Below are 16,861 nucleotides of genomic sequence, written 5' to 3'. Positions count from 1 at the left end.
TGCTCAATTTCTGTGGCACATACCTGCCAGAAGCTGCTTGGCACATACCTGCTAGGCTCGTTATAGACAGCTTCATTTTTACTGCACTGGAGGCGAGTAGTGGGGAGTGCCCGATTCCTGTGGCACATACCCGTTACACTAGTTATATACAGCTTAATTTAGTGGTACAGAGGCGAGTAGTGGGGGCTTGCCCTATTAATATGGCACATACCCACTAGGCTAGTTATATACAGCTTAATTGTTTAGTGGACCGGAGGTGAGTAGTGGGGCTAGCCCGATAACTGTGACACATACACACTAGGTTTGTTATAGATAGCTTCATTTTTATTGGTGGACCACAGACGAGTAGTGGGGCTTGCCCGATTCCTCTGGCACATACCCACTAGGCCCGTTACAGACAGTTTCATTTTTTAGTGGACCAGAGGCGAGTAGTGGGGCTTGCCCTACTGATATGGCACATACTCGCTAGGCTTGTTATGGATAGCTTCATTTTTATTAGTGGACGCGGCGTCTGGTCCCGGCCAAAATGTGCATTGTTCTATGGCTGAGAACTCTCATTAATTCGGACAGATTCGACCGCGCTTCGGTTAATTCGAACTCCCGACCGAGGTCGGGTCGAGACGGGGAAGCAGCAGCGGATACCACCACGGCCGCGGTTCGGATATAATTCGGATTCGCAGCCGAAATGACGGCGCATCTGAACAATTTCGAGATCGGATCATGGCCTCCGAGATTTAAAACGAGGTAACGAGATCGGATTATGGCCTCCGAGATTCAAAACGAGCTTTGCATCTCGGAGGCACATACACAATGAAAGGCAGTGCATAGAATATGGCATAAGGCATCGTTCCGCGATAGCACCCCTGGTGTTCCGCAACGTGCGCGGTGAAGCGTTGTGCAGGCCTGGCGTTCCGGACTTTCCGCACTCCTTTCTACGTACGAGCCGTGCAACATTTTCAACACTGACGAGACAGCGCCTGACAAGACGATCGTGTTTAAGGGGGACCCGTGCGTCGGCGGGAAACGGAGAAAAGAGCGGGTGACGGTTCTTCTGGCTACGAGCATGACCGGCACAGAGTAGTTGCCGCTGCTGGTGATAGGAAAGGCTGCGAAGCCAAGATGTTTGAAGAACATTAAGCAGCTGCCTGTCGACTACCGCTTTAATAGAAAGGCTTGGATGACCTGGCTGCGTCAGCTAGACCGCCGCTTTGCGGCACAGTGTGCGCGGACCTTCAGGAACTTAGCAAAATTGTGATTTCCTTGCACGTTGCCTCCGCGAAGCAAACCGCGATCACCGACTTCTTTAAGAAATAAAAGTCTGGTGGTGGCGGAAACATTTTTCTAGTGTTTTGATCGTACTCGCGATAATTCGAACCCTCGGTTAATTCGGACATTCTCTCTGGTCCCGTGAAGTCCGAATTAACGGGGTTTTACTGTATCAGTAGTGGGGCTTGCCCCACATACCCACCAGGCCAGTTATATACAGCTTAATTTTTTGGTAGACCGGAGGCGACTAGTGGAGTTTGCCCTATTTATTTATTTTTTATTTCAAGGTACCTTTCAGGCCCCATGGGGGGCATCGAGTAAGGGGGGCACCTATGGCGCATACCAGCCAGGAGCTGCTTGGCGCATACCTGCTAGGCTTACTATAGACCGCTTCATTCTTACTGCCCCAGATGCAAGTAGTGGGGCTTGCCTGATTCCTGTGGCACATGCACATACCCACTAGGCTCGTTATAGCTTCATTTTTTAGTGGACGGGGGGTGAATACAGTGAAATCTCGGTATAACGAACTTCAGGGGGCCGCGGCAATTTGTTCGTTATTTTGAAAGGTCATTATAGTGAAAGCCCAAAAATTAACTATAAATACTTATTTTCCACCAACCAAAACGACTTACCTTTACAACGGTGGGTCCTTGAACTCGTTTTTCACGAGAAAAAACAAATGCACAAGTGAACACCAAAAAATGCACGTTTACTTAAAAAAGTCTGCGATTTTTTTTTTTTACGCGTGCAGCACTAACTTTGCAGCGCGAAGGCCTCCAGCTCATCCACATTCCTGTGGAGCCATTCGGTCCCTTTGGCGTTTTTCACTAGGAAAATGCGCGCTTTCCACATGATATCCATCATATCTGCGGCTGTCACGACCTCGTCACAGTCTTCAGGTTGCAACGAGGTCGCACCTTCATTGTCCGCGGCATCGTCCGCACCATCGTGGCTGCCTTCATCTTGAATGGTTTGAAGGATGTCTTCTGTCGTCAGTTCTGCTGATGTTGTGGTTGCTTCATTGCACAGCACATAATCGTCAAATGAGACCGAATCCATGGCCAACAGATCGGTCACCTCACTCCAAAGCTCGCCAGGATTGCCCTCCTCCGCCTGGTCATCGTTGCGTGGCTGCCCGGCGTCTTCTGGCTGCTCACTCGTGTGCATGAGCCCTGCTTTCCGCCAGCAGTTCTGAACAGTTGTTGAAGTGACGCTCCACCATGCGCCGGTGAGCATTTCCGCCGCCTGTTGTACGTTGATAACAGTCGACTGCTGAAGTTGCAGGTTTATAAGCACACGCTGAACAAGGCGCTTGCGGAAGTGCGCCTTGACACTTCTAATTATTCCCTGATCGAGGGGTTGAAGCACAGATGTGCAGTTGGGCGGAAGGTACTCAAGGCGCACATTAGTCAGCCGTACGTTGACAATGTGCGCCGAGCAGTTATCAACTATCATTAAAATGTTCCGTCCTTCCTTTTTGATCTTCTTGTCCACGGTCAGAAGCCACTCCGTAAAGAGCTCTCGAGTCATCCAGGCTCGTTTGTTTGGCCTCCAATCGCATGGAAGGGACACTACATTCTTCATGCAGCGCGGTTGTGCAAACCTTCCAATAATGAGAGGCTTAACCTTCTCTGTTGGGGTTGCGTTGCAACAATACAGAACAGTAACACGAACCTTCGATTTTTTGCCGCCCTTGCACTCTTCCCCCTTAAAGTGCATCGTCTTGTCCGGCAGAAGCTGGTAGAAGCAGGCCGTCTCATCGGCATTGAATATATCGGCCGCACTGTATGACTCCATTATTTCCCTAAACTTCTCTTCCCGCCACGTGGACGCTGCCGCTTCGTCTGCTGCCTTCTCCTCACCGGACACAGTCTGCCAGGTGATCACATTTCGCTGGCGAAAACGGTGGAGCCAACCAGAAGATGCTTCGAAGTCTGTTACATTCAAAATTGCAGCAAACTGTTGCGCCTTCTCCTGAATCAGTGGGCCCGACACGGGCACGTTCTGGGCTCTTACGTCTTTGAACCATGTGAGCACCGCAGAGTCTATCGGCTGGAAGTCACCGAGCCGCAGTCGCTTCCTTGAGGGGGCAAGTTGCGATTGATCCTGGCACTTCATTATTTTGTCCTTATCTTTCAGGATCGTGGCAATTGTGGAACGCGCCACTCCAAGTTCTTTGGCCACAACAGCCTGCTTTTTGCCTTCTTCCAGTTGCCGAAGAATATCGACTTTCTCGCTTAGCAAAAACTGTTTCCGCTTCTTCGTCGCAAGCAGAGATGAACTCATTGTAGCACCGCAGCGCGAACGCCGACTTGCTTTGCGGACATGATAAGTAACCACCGAAAAGAGATGGACCCGACTGACAAGGCCTAGAGCACATGTAGAAGTGACAAAGAAAAGAAAAACCCGAAGCATCGCAGCTGTCATCGCCTCTTCCGAAGAAAAGAAAGAGCTAAAAAAGAAAATTCCTCGCGTTTCGTTTTCTGCTCCCTCGCTGTCTCAGGTTTCCCACGCCCATGCTTCCTGCTCCGCAACTCTCACTCTGCCTCGCTGACCTTGCCCTCCCCCCTCGCCTCTGCGCTTGTAAACCTGCAGCGTCGGCGTTTCAACAAAAAGAAAGAAAGTCGTCCTTTCGTTTTCGTTTTTTTCCCCCCTCCGCACCGTCGCACGTCTCCCGCTCCGGTGGTCGCGACAGATTTCAGAACATGAGTTCGTAGTACTGAGGCATTGTTAATATAACGCGGAACTAAATATAGCGCTCGTTATTCTGAAAAGTTCGGTATTCTGAAGTACGTAGTAGTGAAATAATTTTACACTGAAACTATCAGCAGTCGGCACGGGATTTTTTAAAAGTTCGTTAATCTGAAAAGTTCGTTAATGTGGTGTTCGTTCTACCGAGATTTCACTTAGTAGGGCTTGCCCAATTTCTGTGACCCATACCCGCTACGAGCTGTGTTATGCCCTGCAGGCATTAACCTCGACCTTAAACAGCTCTACTGTTAAAGCTTGAGTAATGGTACTCTTTGGTCCAAGGCCCAGCTTCGCGTTCAGGGAACATCAGCATACCGTCGGTGTCCTCTCGATCGAGGATCTCCACCCTGCGCAGGAAGAAGCACTCCTTGAGACGGTATTCGGGTGTCGGTCCACCGGTGACGCTTGAGCGCTTATTGCTGTGCTTGCAGAGCAGCACCAGCCCGTCAAACAGGAACAGGTGCCGCTCCGTCAGACGGCGGCCCGAGCCCACTTTGCCGAGGGTGCCGTCTGCATGTGCAAGACAGAATCTATAATGTATACGCTTTGATGTTCTTCTGTACAGTCAATCAATCAATCAATCAATCAATCAATGAACTTTGGTTTCTACAACAAACACTCATATGCTTTGAAGTTTTTTGTATAGTTAATCAATCAATCAACTCCAGTTTCCGCAACATGTGATGTCTGGTTGTCTGTCTCTCTCCTCTCCCACTGCTTAAGGGCACTTCAACACTTTTTACTGCCCATAATATTGCAAATTAGTTTTGGTGGTTAAACAATACGGCAACTGAATGAGCAAGTTAAAGATTCAACTCTTTTGTGGGTGACCTCAAGACCAGCAATATAAAGAAACCTTTGAGTGCAACGATAGCAGTTAGTACAGTTGAAGCTTGATAGAACGAAGTCGGTAAAATAGGCAATTCAGTTGGTTACATCGCAACTTGTATTACAATTTGGCCTTTTATGCAAATTACAGACACCAAAGGTTTCCCTTTTTTTTTTAAAATACAGGAGCTAGCACAAGAAATGTCTGCACAATAGGGCAGCAAGTCAAGTAATTTCTACAACAAGAAAAATAAATATTGTAGTCCTTGGCCTCTCTCTAACACATTGTTACGCTCGAAGGAGACCGTTAAGGCTAAAAGGGGTCTGTTTATTAGGTCGCAAAGGTGAGCTCAGCAGCGGCCAATTAGCTAGAGACCACCACTTCGTCTTCCTCTCTCTTTCAAACCCGGAGCAACAAGCACGTTCAACGGTCTTCGTTTTCCTTGTCCATATGCGTAACAATATAAATACTGCCATAAAAAATGAAATGTAATATGCATATATCATGTAGTGCTACCTTATATGCTACACGAAAGGTGCTACAACACACTTTATCACGAGGTGTATGGCTGCACGAGGTATGCTGTATGCCAACAAAACAGCTTGTATCAAACAGCAGTCCATGGAACTGAGACAGAACTGGTGGGCGGCAGTCCTTACCCATGATGTACTCATTGCAGCACTGGCCGATGTCCCGGCCTTCCCAACCGTCGACAGCCTTCTGCAGCTCCTTCATCTTGTGCAGTGCCGTGGCTCGGCGGTCGCGGCTGTGCATGCGCAAGGATGCCTCTCTGAAATGGAAATTGAAAGTTCTGTTGAAACAAGTCCATTGGTTCTGCAGGGTTACACCCTCGGGAAAATCAAGGGCCAATCTTGAAGGGGCGTTGCAACACTTTTCTAAGTGATCATCGAATCACCTTGCTATTGGAGTTCAGTTTTTGTCTTTCCTTCTCTGAAAGCCTTATAAGGCCATCCAGACATAATAAGAAAACCGTTACCACCTCCAGTCACTGCACGACTGCCATGTCCCCAACTGACAATATTGCAAAAAGTAAACCGGTCCTGATGCGTGCGCAGAAAACTGCTCATAGGAGCGTTCAGCATCAATACAACTTCGTTTTAAGTGACATTCTTTCCTATCCACGCCTTCTTTTCATAAGAATTCAGCAGTCGTCTTCATGCAACTGTCACGTCAGCTAGCCCAGCAACACGGGGCTGCGTACAGTAAAATCAAGAGATGTTCGGCTTGACCACCAGTCCTTACCCAGGCCTTTTACGCGGCAGCTTGTCGGCGCAGGTACGTGTAAGCTGGGCCTTCAGCCTCCGGAGCAATCCTTCGGCCTGCTCCAACGTTTCTCGGTCTTCTTCCGTTGGTGCCATCTGCTGCAACACCTACACGAAGAATGAACGACATCCGATGCGCTGCGGTTTGTGTGCGGAGGCAGCCTTGGCAAAAAAAAGAGCCTGTGGCAGCATTACAGGGGCACTGAAAACATTTAACTGCCGAGATAGCCCGTGGCGTCGATTTCCACACGTCATCTACCAAACCTCAACAGTACGTATAGCCTGGAAGGCAATTTACATGAGTACTGAAGTTTGCATGCGCAATCAAGCGCTGTATGCTGTACCTAGCAACGCTGACATCGCCTTAGGGGCATGAGGGGAACCCCCAACTTCCACGTCACCACTGCAGCTCCAAGCTGGCACAGTGCCATATTCGCCACTGCCCTAATGGCATGCTTGCGGCAGCAGACTATTCAGCGGCTGCCCGAACACGTGGAAAGTATGGAAGCCCCAAGAAAATCGTTACCACCAGACAATAATTATGACAGCTATGACAATGACATTAGGCAGTATGTGTGGTAGGTGACAGGAAAATCCCTCTTCTAAAATTCTTCGCTTTCGCAACGAAAATTTTCCGACCACATAAACTTCGGAACACAGTGAACACACACTTTCTAAGAATGTCCGAAGAAAAGTTGCAGACGCGCGGAAACTCGAACAATGGAGTGCTAAAGTTTGATAATGCACAACCACAAGGCAGCTTGTTGCACGACCGAGGGCGTTCTACCTTAGTTTGTACCAAGTACAAGCACTCAAAGTTGCATCGCCTGTTAGACCTTCCTGGTCAATAATGTAACCGACTAGATGCAATTGATTACCCAAAAAAAAAAAAAAGCAATTGAGTTACAGTGGTCGTAGCTCAGCTACAAATGATAAAATCACCCTAAAATTCAATACAGGTAATTAGCTACATGCAATTCATTACACACAATAAATGTTGCCTTTTCTGCACACAAGTACAACAGTGCAAATACACTCACCTTGATGGCTTCAAAATACTGAAAGCAGTGGGCCACCGGACCCACAAGCAACCTTGGCAGAACATACTTCACTGCTAGCAGAAAGCCATGTCCAGCGGTCTAGGGAGAAAGGAAAAACAAAAAAAAAAAAAAAAGGGAGAACGCATGACATAAATCACTAGAAATATCCACACAGGTTTCACAAGTGAGTGAAAGAGTGAGCAAGGAATCCCTAAACTAGTACAAAAAATGCAAGTCTCCTAACAAAATGGCTAGATGGTATTGCATATTCACAGACAACTTAAGCGCAGCAAATGCAGTGCATCTCAGGGAAAGACTGTCTCACCTGTAGGGAGCTGGCCACGTCTGGTTTCAGCAGCAGCTCAGCCAATGTGTCGCGACAACTTCGGGCTACCACAGTTTGCGCATAGTCGTCGTACACGTCAAACTCGTCGTACTACAAGAAAGGGTGGAATAGAGGTCGGTGGGGGATAGAAAAGGCAAATTACGAGGTCATAACCAAACTCGTTTGGCTAGCTCAAACGCAAAGCATGTCTGTCATGACACTGCGGCAGAGGAACGAAACGCAAAGCTGGAACTGCAACACGTAATTTTTGCATAAGCAAGTATACTAACTGTAACATAGCCTCTAATCTTGAGCACTTGCGAACAATGCAGCGACACGCACTGGCAGATGCGACGATGTACAGTCGTGAGCAATACGAGTGGGTACACGCGAATGCGAGGCGAGTAGCCTCAAAAGCAACGCAGAGCAATTCACGGCGGCTGCTGTCAGAAGCAAAGTGGGAGGGGTGCCGCAGTTCTAACTGTTGGAACTCCTGCCTCTCTAGTGTTGATAGAAAATGGCACCTGATTACACATCGCCGGCTGCTCACGATGATAAGGCGGTTATGCCACGCAGTGTGTGGCATTGTGCTGTCCATAGCTCTGTGCAAGATACTGCTGTTAATTAGAGCTGTGCGAATAGCAAAATTTTGGGTGCGAAGCGAATTCGAATAATAAAGATTGAGTGCAAATTGAATCAAATAATTTCGAATAATTTTCGAATATTTCTCAAAGATTTTTCGAATTCGAAGTGAAATTACAGAAAAAGTTGCAGAGAATCCCCAAGTATGTTCTTGTGAGATAGCAACATGAAAGTGTTTCTTTTCGCTAGGTTGATGAAGCGCTGGTGGGGTCATATTTTGTCTTTCTTATCAAGAATGAGGCAATGTAGAGGCCGAATTGTATTTATGTACATGATTTGGTGCAACCAAAGTCTTGCCGACAAGACTTTACACGTGGTAGGCAGAGATGCCATTTCCTCAGCCTCTCCTTCTCTTTCAACTTCTGTGGAAGCCCAACTGATGTGGCAGACAAGGGTGTGCTCTCTTCAAGTCCGGAGTTCCAAATCTGCCTCGTAGACGTCGATATATAAGAACATCTGAAATTTTGGATGCCAAAAAGCTTCGGCGTCCGATTTTTCGGACTTCCTGCCCAAATTTCAGGTCCAAAACAGCATTAATTGAGCCCCCAACTCTGCCACATCTTTCATCTCTGTATTGGAACCAGCGTTTTCTTGAGTTAATACATTTGCGACCGTAGCGGAGCTTGAAAGGCAGCTTTGCTGCAATACGGGGGTGTGATGAGGTGAAGCATATTGAAGATCTAGGGACCACTTCCAACCTGACTTTGTCTCTTGGCTAAGTTCGACTGTAACAGAGCTTGAAAGGCAGCTTTGCCGCGATACGAGAGTGTAATGAGGTGAAGCATATTGAAAATCTGAAGGGGTCACTTTCAACCGGACGTTGACTGCATTTGTCTTTGGCAAGTTCGAATAGTTCGAATAGTAAAATTTCAGTGCGAATCGAATCGAATAGCAAACACTATTCGAAAAATATTCGAAATTTCGAATATTCGTACACCCCTACTGTTAATCTGTTTTTCAATTCACATTTTGTGTGCGTATGTATCACATAAAATCAAGATACAGAAGATTAGAACTAAGAAAAACAGTACTGCTCACTGCTGCGCATGAGGCTACAACAGGCACTACCATATCAAGCTGTTATCAGTGTTACACATTCCGTGTGCTGTAAAAGCAAGCATGTGATGGGAGTGACAACACTTCACAGAAAAGCGCCACCCTTTCCACTACATCTCAGACGGCACCATCCGAGTGTCGATCGAATTGGGGTTTGAACCTATTTGCCATACGCTTCCACGTTCTCGCTCTTTTTTTTTTTTTTTTACAGAGATGCCTGCAATGCCATGTTGGCATTATGCAAGAGGGATGGGTGAAATACAGATTACAAAAGTCAAACGTGTTGCTTAGCTATAATAAAAATGGTGAATACAAAAAAAAAAAAAACGCACAATGTACAAGTGACTGATCGATGACAAGATATCGTACATATGTCGCGAGTCAACACACTGCTGAGTTGCAGTACATAACAGAATGCAGTGTAGTACAACAATAATTACTGTTTACTGACAAAATAGCACAGCATGCAAATCGCAGAACACTGAAATATGTCCCACACGTGTCATTTGTCATAAATGAGGAAAGAATACATTATTGTCAGTTATACTTAACATCGCTTCTGGGAGTTGATTCCATTATCTGATTGTTTTTAAAATTTGCTCATGATATATTTCTCATGATAGTACCTTCCAGTTTGCTGTTTGCCCTTCAACCTGGCGGGTCAATGCATTCGGGGAAATAAATATGGAGGCATTTGTACCTCGGCCATTTCGTAGAAACAGGAACCAATGGCAGGACTCTGATTCTCGTCTGTCATTTCGACGACGTCCTCGAAGGAGCCGAGGAGCGAGACACTGAACTCGTACACCTCCATGACATTGCCAAAGATGACATCCAGGTCCTGCGAAATGACAGGAACGTCACGACAGTCAGTACAGTCAGCACAATGTGTAATCGTTAAAGAAATCCACTCTCGCGCAGCAAGCTGCCTCACCACTTGCACTAGAATCCTGCCACATGTACAGTCAAACCTCGTTAATACTTACCCGCTTTAAACGTACTAATGGTTAAGATGTAGTTGCGACGAATCCCCGACCGACTCCCATAGAGCCCAATGCATTCGCTGACCGCTTGAGCCGTAGTGGTTCGCCCTATGCCTACCGGTTAGTACGTACCCTGCATCCCGAGATCACTTTTTGTGAAATAAACTTTTACTGCACCGCTGAAATTCTCGACGCCACAACGTGCCGCCTAAGGTTTTCCGTCTTTTCTAGAAATACGGAGATCGGTCGATCACCGATTCCGACTTCCGTGCGATTGCGGTGACGCATTTGCTCGTAAGCATCGGGAAAGAACGAAGGCGAGGCGGCGCCACCGACGAACGCACCAGCATGACTTATCGCCGACAACCTTATCACAATAAGTATCTTCAGCTATCTGCCCGGGCACGTGTGCAGCACAGCGTTACTTTAAGCCTACTGCACGCTTTTACTTGGCGACAACCTCAACGCGCTGGGCCGCCGATCGCTGCCGCCTCATGCGGGGCTGTGTTCAAGTGCGCACCACTTTGTAGAAACGAAATCAGATCGCTGTTGCGGGTCGCGGACGCCGTGAAACCTCGCTGCATTGACGCTATCACGCTAAACACACGTGTACGGTACAGCAAGCGTAGCGCAGTTGTAAGCATATTGCACGCTTTTATTAGGCGACCACCCAACGCGCCTCCGTCCGCTGCCAGGACTGCTACAGTGTCGCGGAGGAAGCTCGACATCGCTGCGTTAACCGAACAAGCTACTCGGCGCATCTGTGCACGGTCTGGAACGAAGTGGGCACGTAGTGACGGCGTACAAGAGCTGAGCAGGCGACGCGCTGCACGCAACTACCCAGAAGATGATCGGCTCCACGCGGCCGTATCGCGTGTCAGTTTTCGTTTAGTAGCAGATCGCGGTACAGACGCATACACATATATCGCGGAATGCAGACACTGTCCGTTTTGTCGCTACGTCGGTCACTGCATATCCCGGACCCTTCAATAGTTTCGAAATTCTCTTTGGCGTGGCCACCGCGCGCTACCGGGCGATCATGCGAGAGTGCTAGGATCTTTTCTCCACTTTGGCAAAAAGAAAGAAAAGGCTTTGCGATGGGTACTTTAGGCAATATTTGCTGTGGCACTCTATTTCTTTGCTAGTGGCGATGGCATACGCCAGGAGAGGCAAATTTGTGCTTGGTGGTTAATGCGTACTACCGTTTAGTGCGTAGTTATGCCGCGGTCCCGGCAGGTACGTATTAACGAGGTTTCACTGTAAACACAAGACATTATCAGCAACCCAATTCTAAAAGTAAGGAATTGCGTGACTAAAAAAATATCAGTAAGGAAGCAAGAAAATTAAAGCAAATGGTGGCAACTGCATAATAAGAGGAAAAGGAGAGCAAATCCGTACACAAGGGTTCCTAGGTGGTCTAGTTGGTTGAACACTGTGGCAGAACAGTGCAAAAAACAGGACAGTAAACAGCGCCGTGTCCTATGCCACAAGGTTCACGACGCGTTTTTTACGCTATTTCGCCACAAAACCTGCACAAATATGCCAGCTTGAAAGCTGCACCAGTAAACATACTAGTCACTCAATGAATGTAAGGTCAAATTTTGTTAAGCCAGTCTTGAAGTATGGCCAGAGGCACGGACAACCCAGTCCAACGGTTCAAACATGTCGGCGCACCTTGCTCCCAGGGAAGAGCTTGTCCAGGGGCTCCCTGAAGACCTTGATGATCATGTTGAGTTCACGTATGTGCTGCCTCTCTTCGGCAATGAGGTCCTTGACCTCCTCGTCGTACGAGGATGGCGGCCGGCTGCCCAGGGACTCTTCCTCAGCTGCCGCAAGGTCTTCACCGTGGAACATGTCCATGAGCACCTGGAGCAGATGGCACGGTCAGGGAGGGAGGGAAAAGAACAATTTTCACACGGCAATGCGCTCAATATTATTTTGATAATCGTGAGTCACCATGACCGCAGCAAGGTTTCATCATGCGTCAGTTCATTGCTTCATTCTTGCGCAAACGAATTAGCTGAGCTACTAGAAAATAGACCTGTTAATAGTGGCCACGACATCAAAGTTCCTCTACAAGGCCCAAGAAGGAAACATTTAGTTTTTGTGTCTCAAACCCCTGGTACACAGTAAAATTATGCTTTAACCAAGCAGGTAACCACAAAGCATAGTTCCTTTTTAAATTTACACAAAATGTTATGAATTCAAAATTTCATTGTAATTCGGGTAACAGGGTAACAGAGCAACTTTTTGACAATGACAAAGGAAGGAGGAAAAACACGACACAGCGCTGACTCAGTTGTGAGTCAGCGCCATGGCGCATTTTTCTTCCTTACTTTGCCTGGGTTGTAAAGTTGCGCTATCACCCAAAGTACGATGCATCAAAACCAACTTGCTCACCTTAACGTCTTGCTCCAGCATATTTCAAATCTCATTTACAAAACTGAAAACTTTTTATGAAAAAGATACGAAGAGACTTCTTTAAAGTTTATAATTAGGACTTAGCAGGTAGTTTTCTGCAATGTAGCCTCCTTGTGACGATATCACAGCGGATTCGGAAGAATGCCTTCCTGGATGATGCGCTAAGAAGGAAATTTCTTTGTGCAATAGAACGCATCAAGGTTACACAAGAGTTGCATTATCTGGAAGAGTGCGCAAATGCAGACTATTTTGAGTGGAAGAGGTGAAGAACAGAGGCAACAAAACGAGATGTGGCACCTTGTCGGCACACATGGCGACCCTGCAGTCTTGACAGGTGATCTCAACATGACGGATGTTCTTGACGTAGTTGCCAGTCAGCTTGAGGATGTCAGCTGCTATGTACTCCAGCACAGCCACCATGTACTGGCTCACCTGTAGGTCCAGCCGGTAGCCCAGAACCTGCACATTGGAACAATCCTTTGCTAAGCTCGACTTCTGAGAACTGCCACTCAAGTGGCAACAAAACAAACATGGTTGGCACCCCGGAGCTACTTTCCCACGCAAACTGTGCTTAGCCCTCCCGAGGTCAAGTTGCCATACTTTCTCGCGTATAACCCACTAAAATATACAGAAAATTCAGAACTACAGTTGGGGGGTCCAGGTTACACGTAATTTCCTCTGTGCAAGTTGGCTTTATGGCACGGCTTAACTGTAATGCAAGGAAAGTGGATTGACGTAACTAGCGGGGATATTTTTTATTTTCTTTTCAAGTCTTTAGTGCAGCGTGCAGTTTAATTGCAGGGTTGGGTTATATATGAGAAAATAAGGTATGTGCATAAGTCCACGCCACTGAGGCAAGTCTCGACTGGCCACCCAACAGTACTAATTCTGGGTACCCTTTTTTGTAACTCTGGCCCACATTTCCTTATCATGACATGTGGTCCACATGCTTACTTCAGGATGATTACATGCTACCTTGGCTTATGCAAACTATTCATGTTCAGTGGATTGCTACCTTGTTAGACCTAGCGCAGTGGCAGCACATGCTCTGTAGGTCTTGCAGTCGCCTCTTTTTGCCTGCGAGCTGCTGATGTAACATAATGGTGCGCACTAAAATTAGAAAAGTGCACTCATTGGCAATATGACACTCCGAGCTGTGTTGGAGAGTTGACGGATTCCGTGTTAGTGTAGGGGTATCGTACCCTCTTCCGTCTGTTGCTCAAAAGACTCGTGCAAATCGCATCGCCATGGGGTCAAGCGGCATCAACATCTTGCAGTTTATGCAGGCTCAAGCGTGCACGAAGATCCCCAGCGCATTGAAATACAATACGTGTAACCACCATACAAGGATTCGAGACAGGCCAGAAAAGGGCATCCTTTTCTGTTATGTCTCAACTCCTTCCTTGGTGGTTATGTGTCCTTTTGCATTTCAGTAAGCATGTGCCAACTAGCCCAGCAACGATACTAAGTTACATCCCCAGCAGAGCACACCTTGTGCAGGAGGGGGTGTATTTTGTCGAGCGGCAGCACGAGGGAAGATCGGCGACGGCCTCGCTCCAGGGCTGCCTGAGCGTCCTTGATGGCCCACAGGTCGATGGGGTTCGGGAAGAGGCGGCGCACGCGGTCCTCCACGTCCTGCACAGAGTGCGGCCGGCCTCCGCACAGCGTCCACAGCAGCCGCAGGACCAGGCCCTCGACATATTGCAGGGCCTCGTCGGTGGCAGTCAGCGTGGGATGCACTTGGCACTGAACCTGCATCGGGAACGTGACACTTTTGTCAAATGAACTGCCGTGTGGTCAGTGTGTAAAGCACACCAGTCAGCAGTGACTGGCTGGCAAGGGGTATGCGAGCAAGTGTCAAGGACGTTAGCCCTTCCTTTTTCATTAAAAGGCCACGTGCAATGAAATCTTGGACTGTGTAAGAAGTGCACTTGCAGATAATGTAGAGATGCTTCAGCAAAATCTGACGCTTTAAAATACAAGCGAAAGCATCATGACAAGCTTGCAAAAACTGCAGCTATTGATTACCAAAAAAAAAAAAATGCTACCATTATTGATAGTTGGCAGTGATGCATGACCTTGAACACTCAGCTTCTTGGCATCCCCTCAGAGATAAGGGGGGCAGGCACTAAAGCATCTCGGAGGTGGCATGCCCAGACTTGTGTCACAGTAACAACCATACCATCAGGTGCATGCATCCTCCACATAGTTGTTGCTTGAAAAGCTGCTAAAGAGAAAATTATGCAGGTACCAACCCTGAAGCTTTGCCAAGAATGTTTCAGTGGTACATACTATTCGACTGACAGCAAGCAGAAAAACAGATTTCCGCTCTTGCATTACAACTTATACCAACTGTTCACTGAATCCGCTCGTGGTGCACAGAACTGCCTTTTATACAACCGACACAACCAAACCAGGAGTCCTATCAAATATATGTTATCTCCCTAGAAATAGTACAGATTCTAAAGTCATGCATTATAATTTTTCAATTTACTTCATTAATACTACACTACATTTAGAAGTCAATTAATGGCCCCTATGATTTCCTTGCCTGATTGTCTGTTGGATCCATTTGGTTGCATACAGTGCAGTTGCAAATATATGACTGAACAGTACTGTAACATGACCTCACAACATACCTCCATTTTGTGACAACTACACTCAATAGCAATAGATGTATAAAAAGAAAACCCTTTATTGTCCCTTAGATCGGCAGTAACATGCCAATAATAACATCACGAAATACACATTGAAGTATTTTTGTGTGCGAATATCAGCCCAGGCACACTTGTATCATAACCATCACGTTTGTCAGACCCCCAGGGGAGTAAGATTGCTTGCCGATGTATACCTGTCAAAATTAGCATATGCATCTGCTATTACGTTAATTTATTCCTCATGGAATGCGAGCGAAAGAACCTTTTGCAGGTTGTCTGTCCAGGTATTGTTAGCACCTTGCTCTACCACGAGTTAATTTTTCTAATGTGGCTTTCATCGAACAGACATTCTGTATAGATGGCTTGCATTGACGTCACTGAAACAACCATGTTGGAGCACCAGCATGTGCAGATGCGATGTTTGCGATGTCACATTAATGCTATCAAAACATCACATGCAAGTTCTTTCGTTACTCACGCACAGAGATGGTCCTGCCACGTCATTTTCACTGACGTAATTTGTTTGTCATCAAAACCACCATCGTGGAGTACCAGTACATTCAGAAGCTGTGTCCATGACATCACGTGCAAGCTATCTATATACTTTGGTGCACCAGCCTACTACAGCAGTTCCTGCAACCACCTGCTCAAACTAAAAATATATTTTTTTTCACCTTACTATATTTCAACTACAAACTGCAATTGTATTCCCTGTGGTATCACTGCCTTCCCCTTACGTCATTTATGGTCCTGAACAATTTCAACACAACAGTTGTACCTATTGTACTATATACATATCTACTATGTGGATATCAAGTATGCACGTTTTATTAAGTATGTGTAAGAATAGACATATTTATGCAACTTTGTGCAAATTGGGCTCGCCTTCATGGAATGCAGGGCCTCTTTATGAAAATAAACTAATTTAAAAATGTGCATTATATAATACTTGTGTTGTGTTGTACATAATTATGTTCTATCAGATCATCCATATGAAAAAGCATGGTGCACTAATCACACCCGTGAACACGCACAGCCATTCTAGTAATGACACCGCTGCATTTCATCCATTTCCAGCCAATATCTCATTTCAAAAGCACTCAACTGTTTTGCAAAGCAAGATAGTTGGAGAGATAACGCTGCAAAACTCGCTGAAAACACAAAGTGGGCCAAAGTGTTTTAAAGTCAGCCTATCAACTAGAACTTGTCAGCGTTCAAGAGGTCACAAAAAGTAGTGAAAAAAATTTCCTCAAACTCTGTTCACTGCTACGAAACAACACTAAAACGAAAGTGCGCAGACAAGCCAAGGTGTGCAAGCAAGCACGCCGTTACACTCCAAGACCGACAACCTTTGAGAAGCATGCACACGAGTGTTTAAAGAAAACTTCAGGCTGCAAAGAATGGAATGCATTTCAGCCAGAATTTTAACATAAGGGACTGTACAATGTCAGTGCGTATAATTTACAGCGCATGATCGTGGCCACAATTCATTTTTTTGCGCCTGCATGTATTCGCTGCTAGCTGCACTTTACGCATTGCGACCTTTTACCCTTTACCTTTAGTTTCCTGGCCTAACCCGTCTGTCACTCTCTAATTTATTGCACGTAT

The 16,861-nt window shown here is 46.6% G+C and overlaps 1 protein-coding gene across 10 annotated transcripts in view; it reads right to left on the bottom strand.

The window, feature by feature from the left end:
- Positions 1–16,861, bottom strand: part of LOC119373613 (son of sevenless homolog 1) — a 111,166-nt gene that overhangs the window by 91,812 nt on the left and 2,493 nt on the right. For all 10 annotated transcript variants that reach the window (XR_007417956.1, XM_049420417.1, XM_049420416.1 and 7 more), the window contains exons 2-10: positions 14,088–14,348; positions 12,894–13,055; positions 11,850–12,041; positions 9,893–10,033; positions 7,495–7,605; positions 7,170–7,268; positions 6,110–6,237; positions 5,506–5,636; positions 4,333–4,527 (exon numbers count right to left, since the gene is read on the bottom strand). Coding sequence is in view for 9 of the 10 variants with exons in the window: in XM_049420417.1 (XP_049276374.1) it covers positions 4,333–4,527; positions 5,506–5,636; positions 6,110–6,237; positions 7,170–7,268; positions 7,495–7,605; positions 9,893–10,033; positions 11,850–12,041; positions 12,894–13,055; positions 14,088–14,348 (1,420 nt within the window). In the remaining variant the exon portion in view is untranslated. The remainder of the gene's footprint in view (positions 1–4,332; positions 4,528–5,505; positions 5,637–6,109; positions 6,238–7,169; positions 7,269–7,494; positions 7,606–9,892; positions 10,034–11,849; positions 12,042–12,893; positions 13,056–14,087; positions 14,349–16,861) is intronic.

Source organism: Rhipicephalus sanguineus, chromosome 11 (genome assembly GCF_013339695.2).
Source record: "Rhipicephalus sanguineus isolate Rsan-2018 chromosome 11, BIME_Rsan_1.4, whole genome shotgun sequence".
In the NCBI taxonomy this organism is placed as follows: Eukaryota; Metazoa; Arthropoda; class Arachnida; order Ixodida; family Ixodidae; genus Rhipicephalus; species Rhipicephalus sanguineus.
This window is presented reverse-complemented; position numbering and strand designations above follow the sequence as displayed.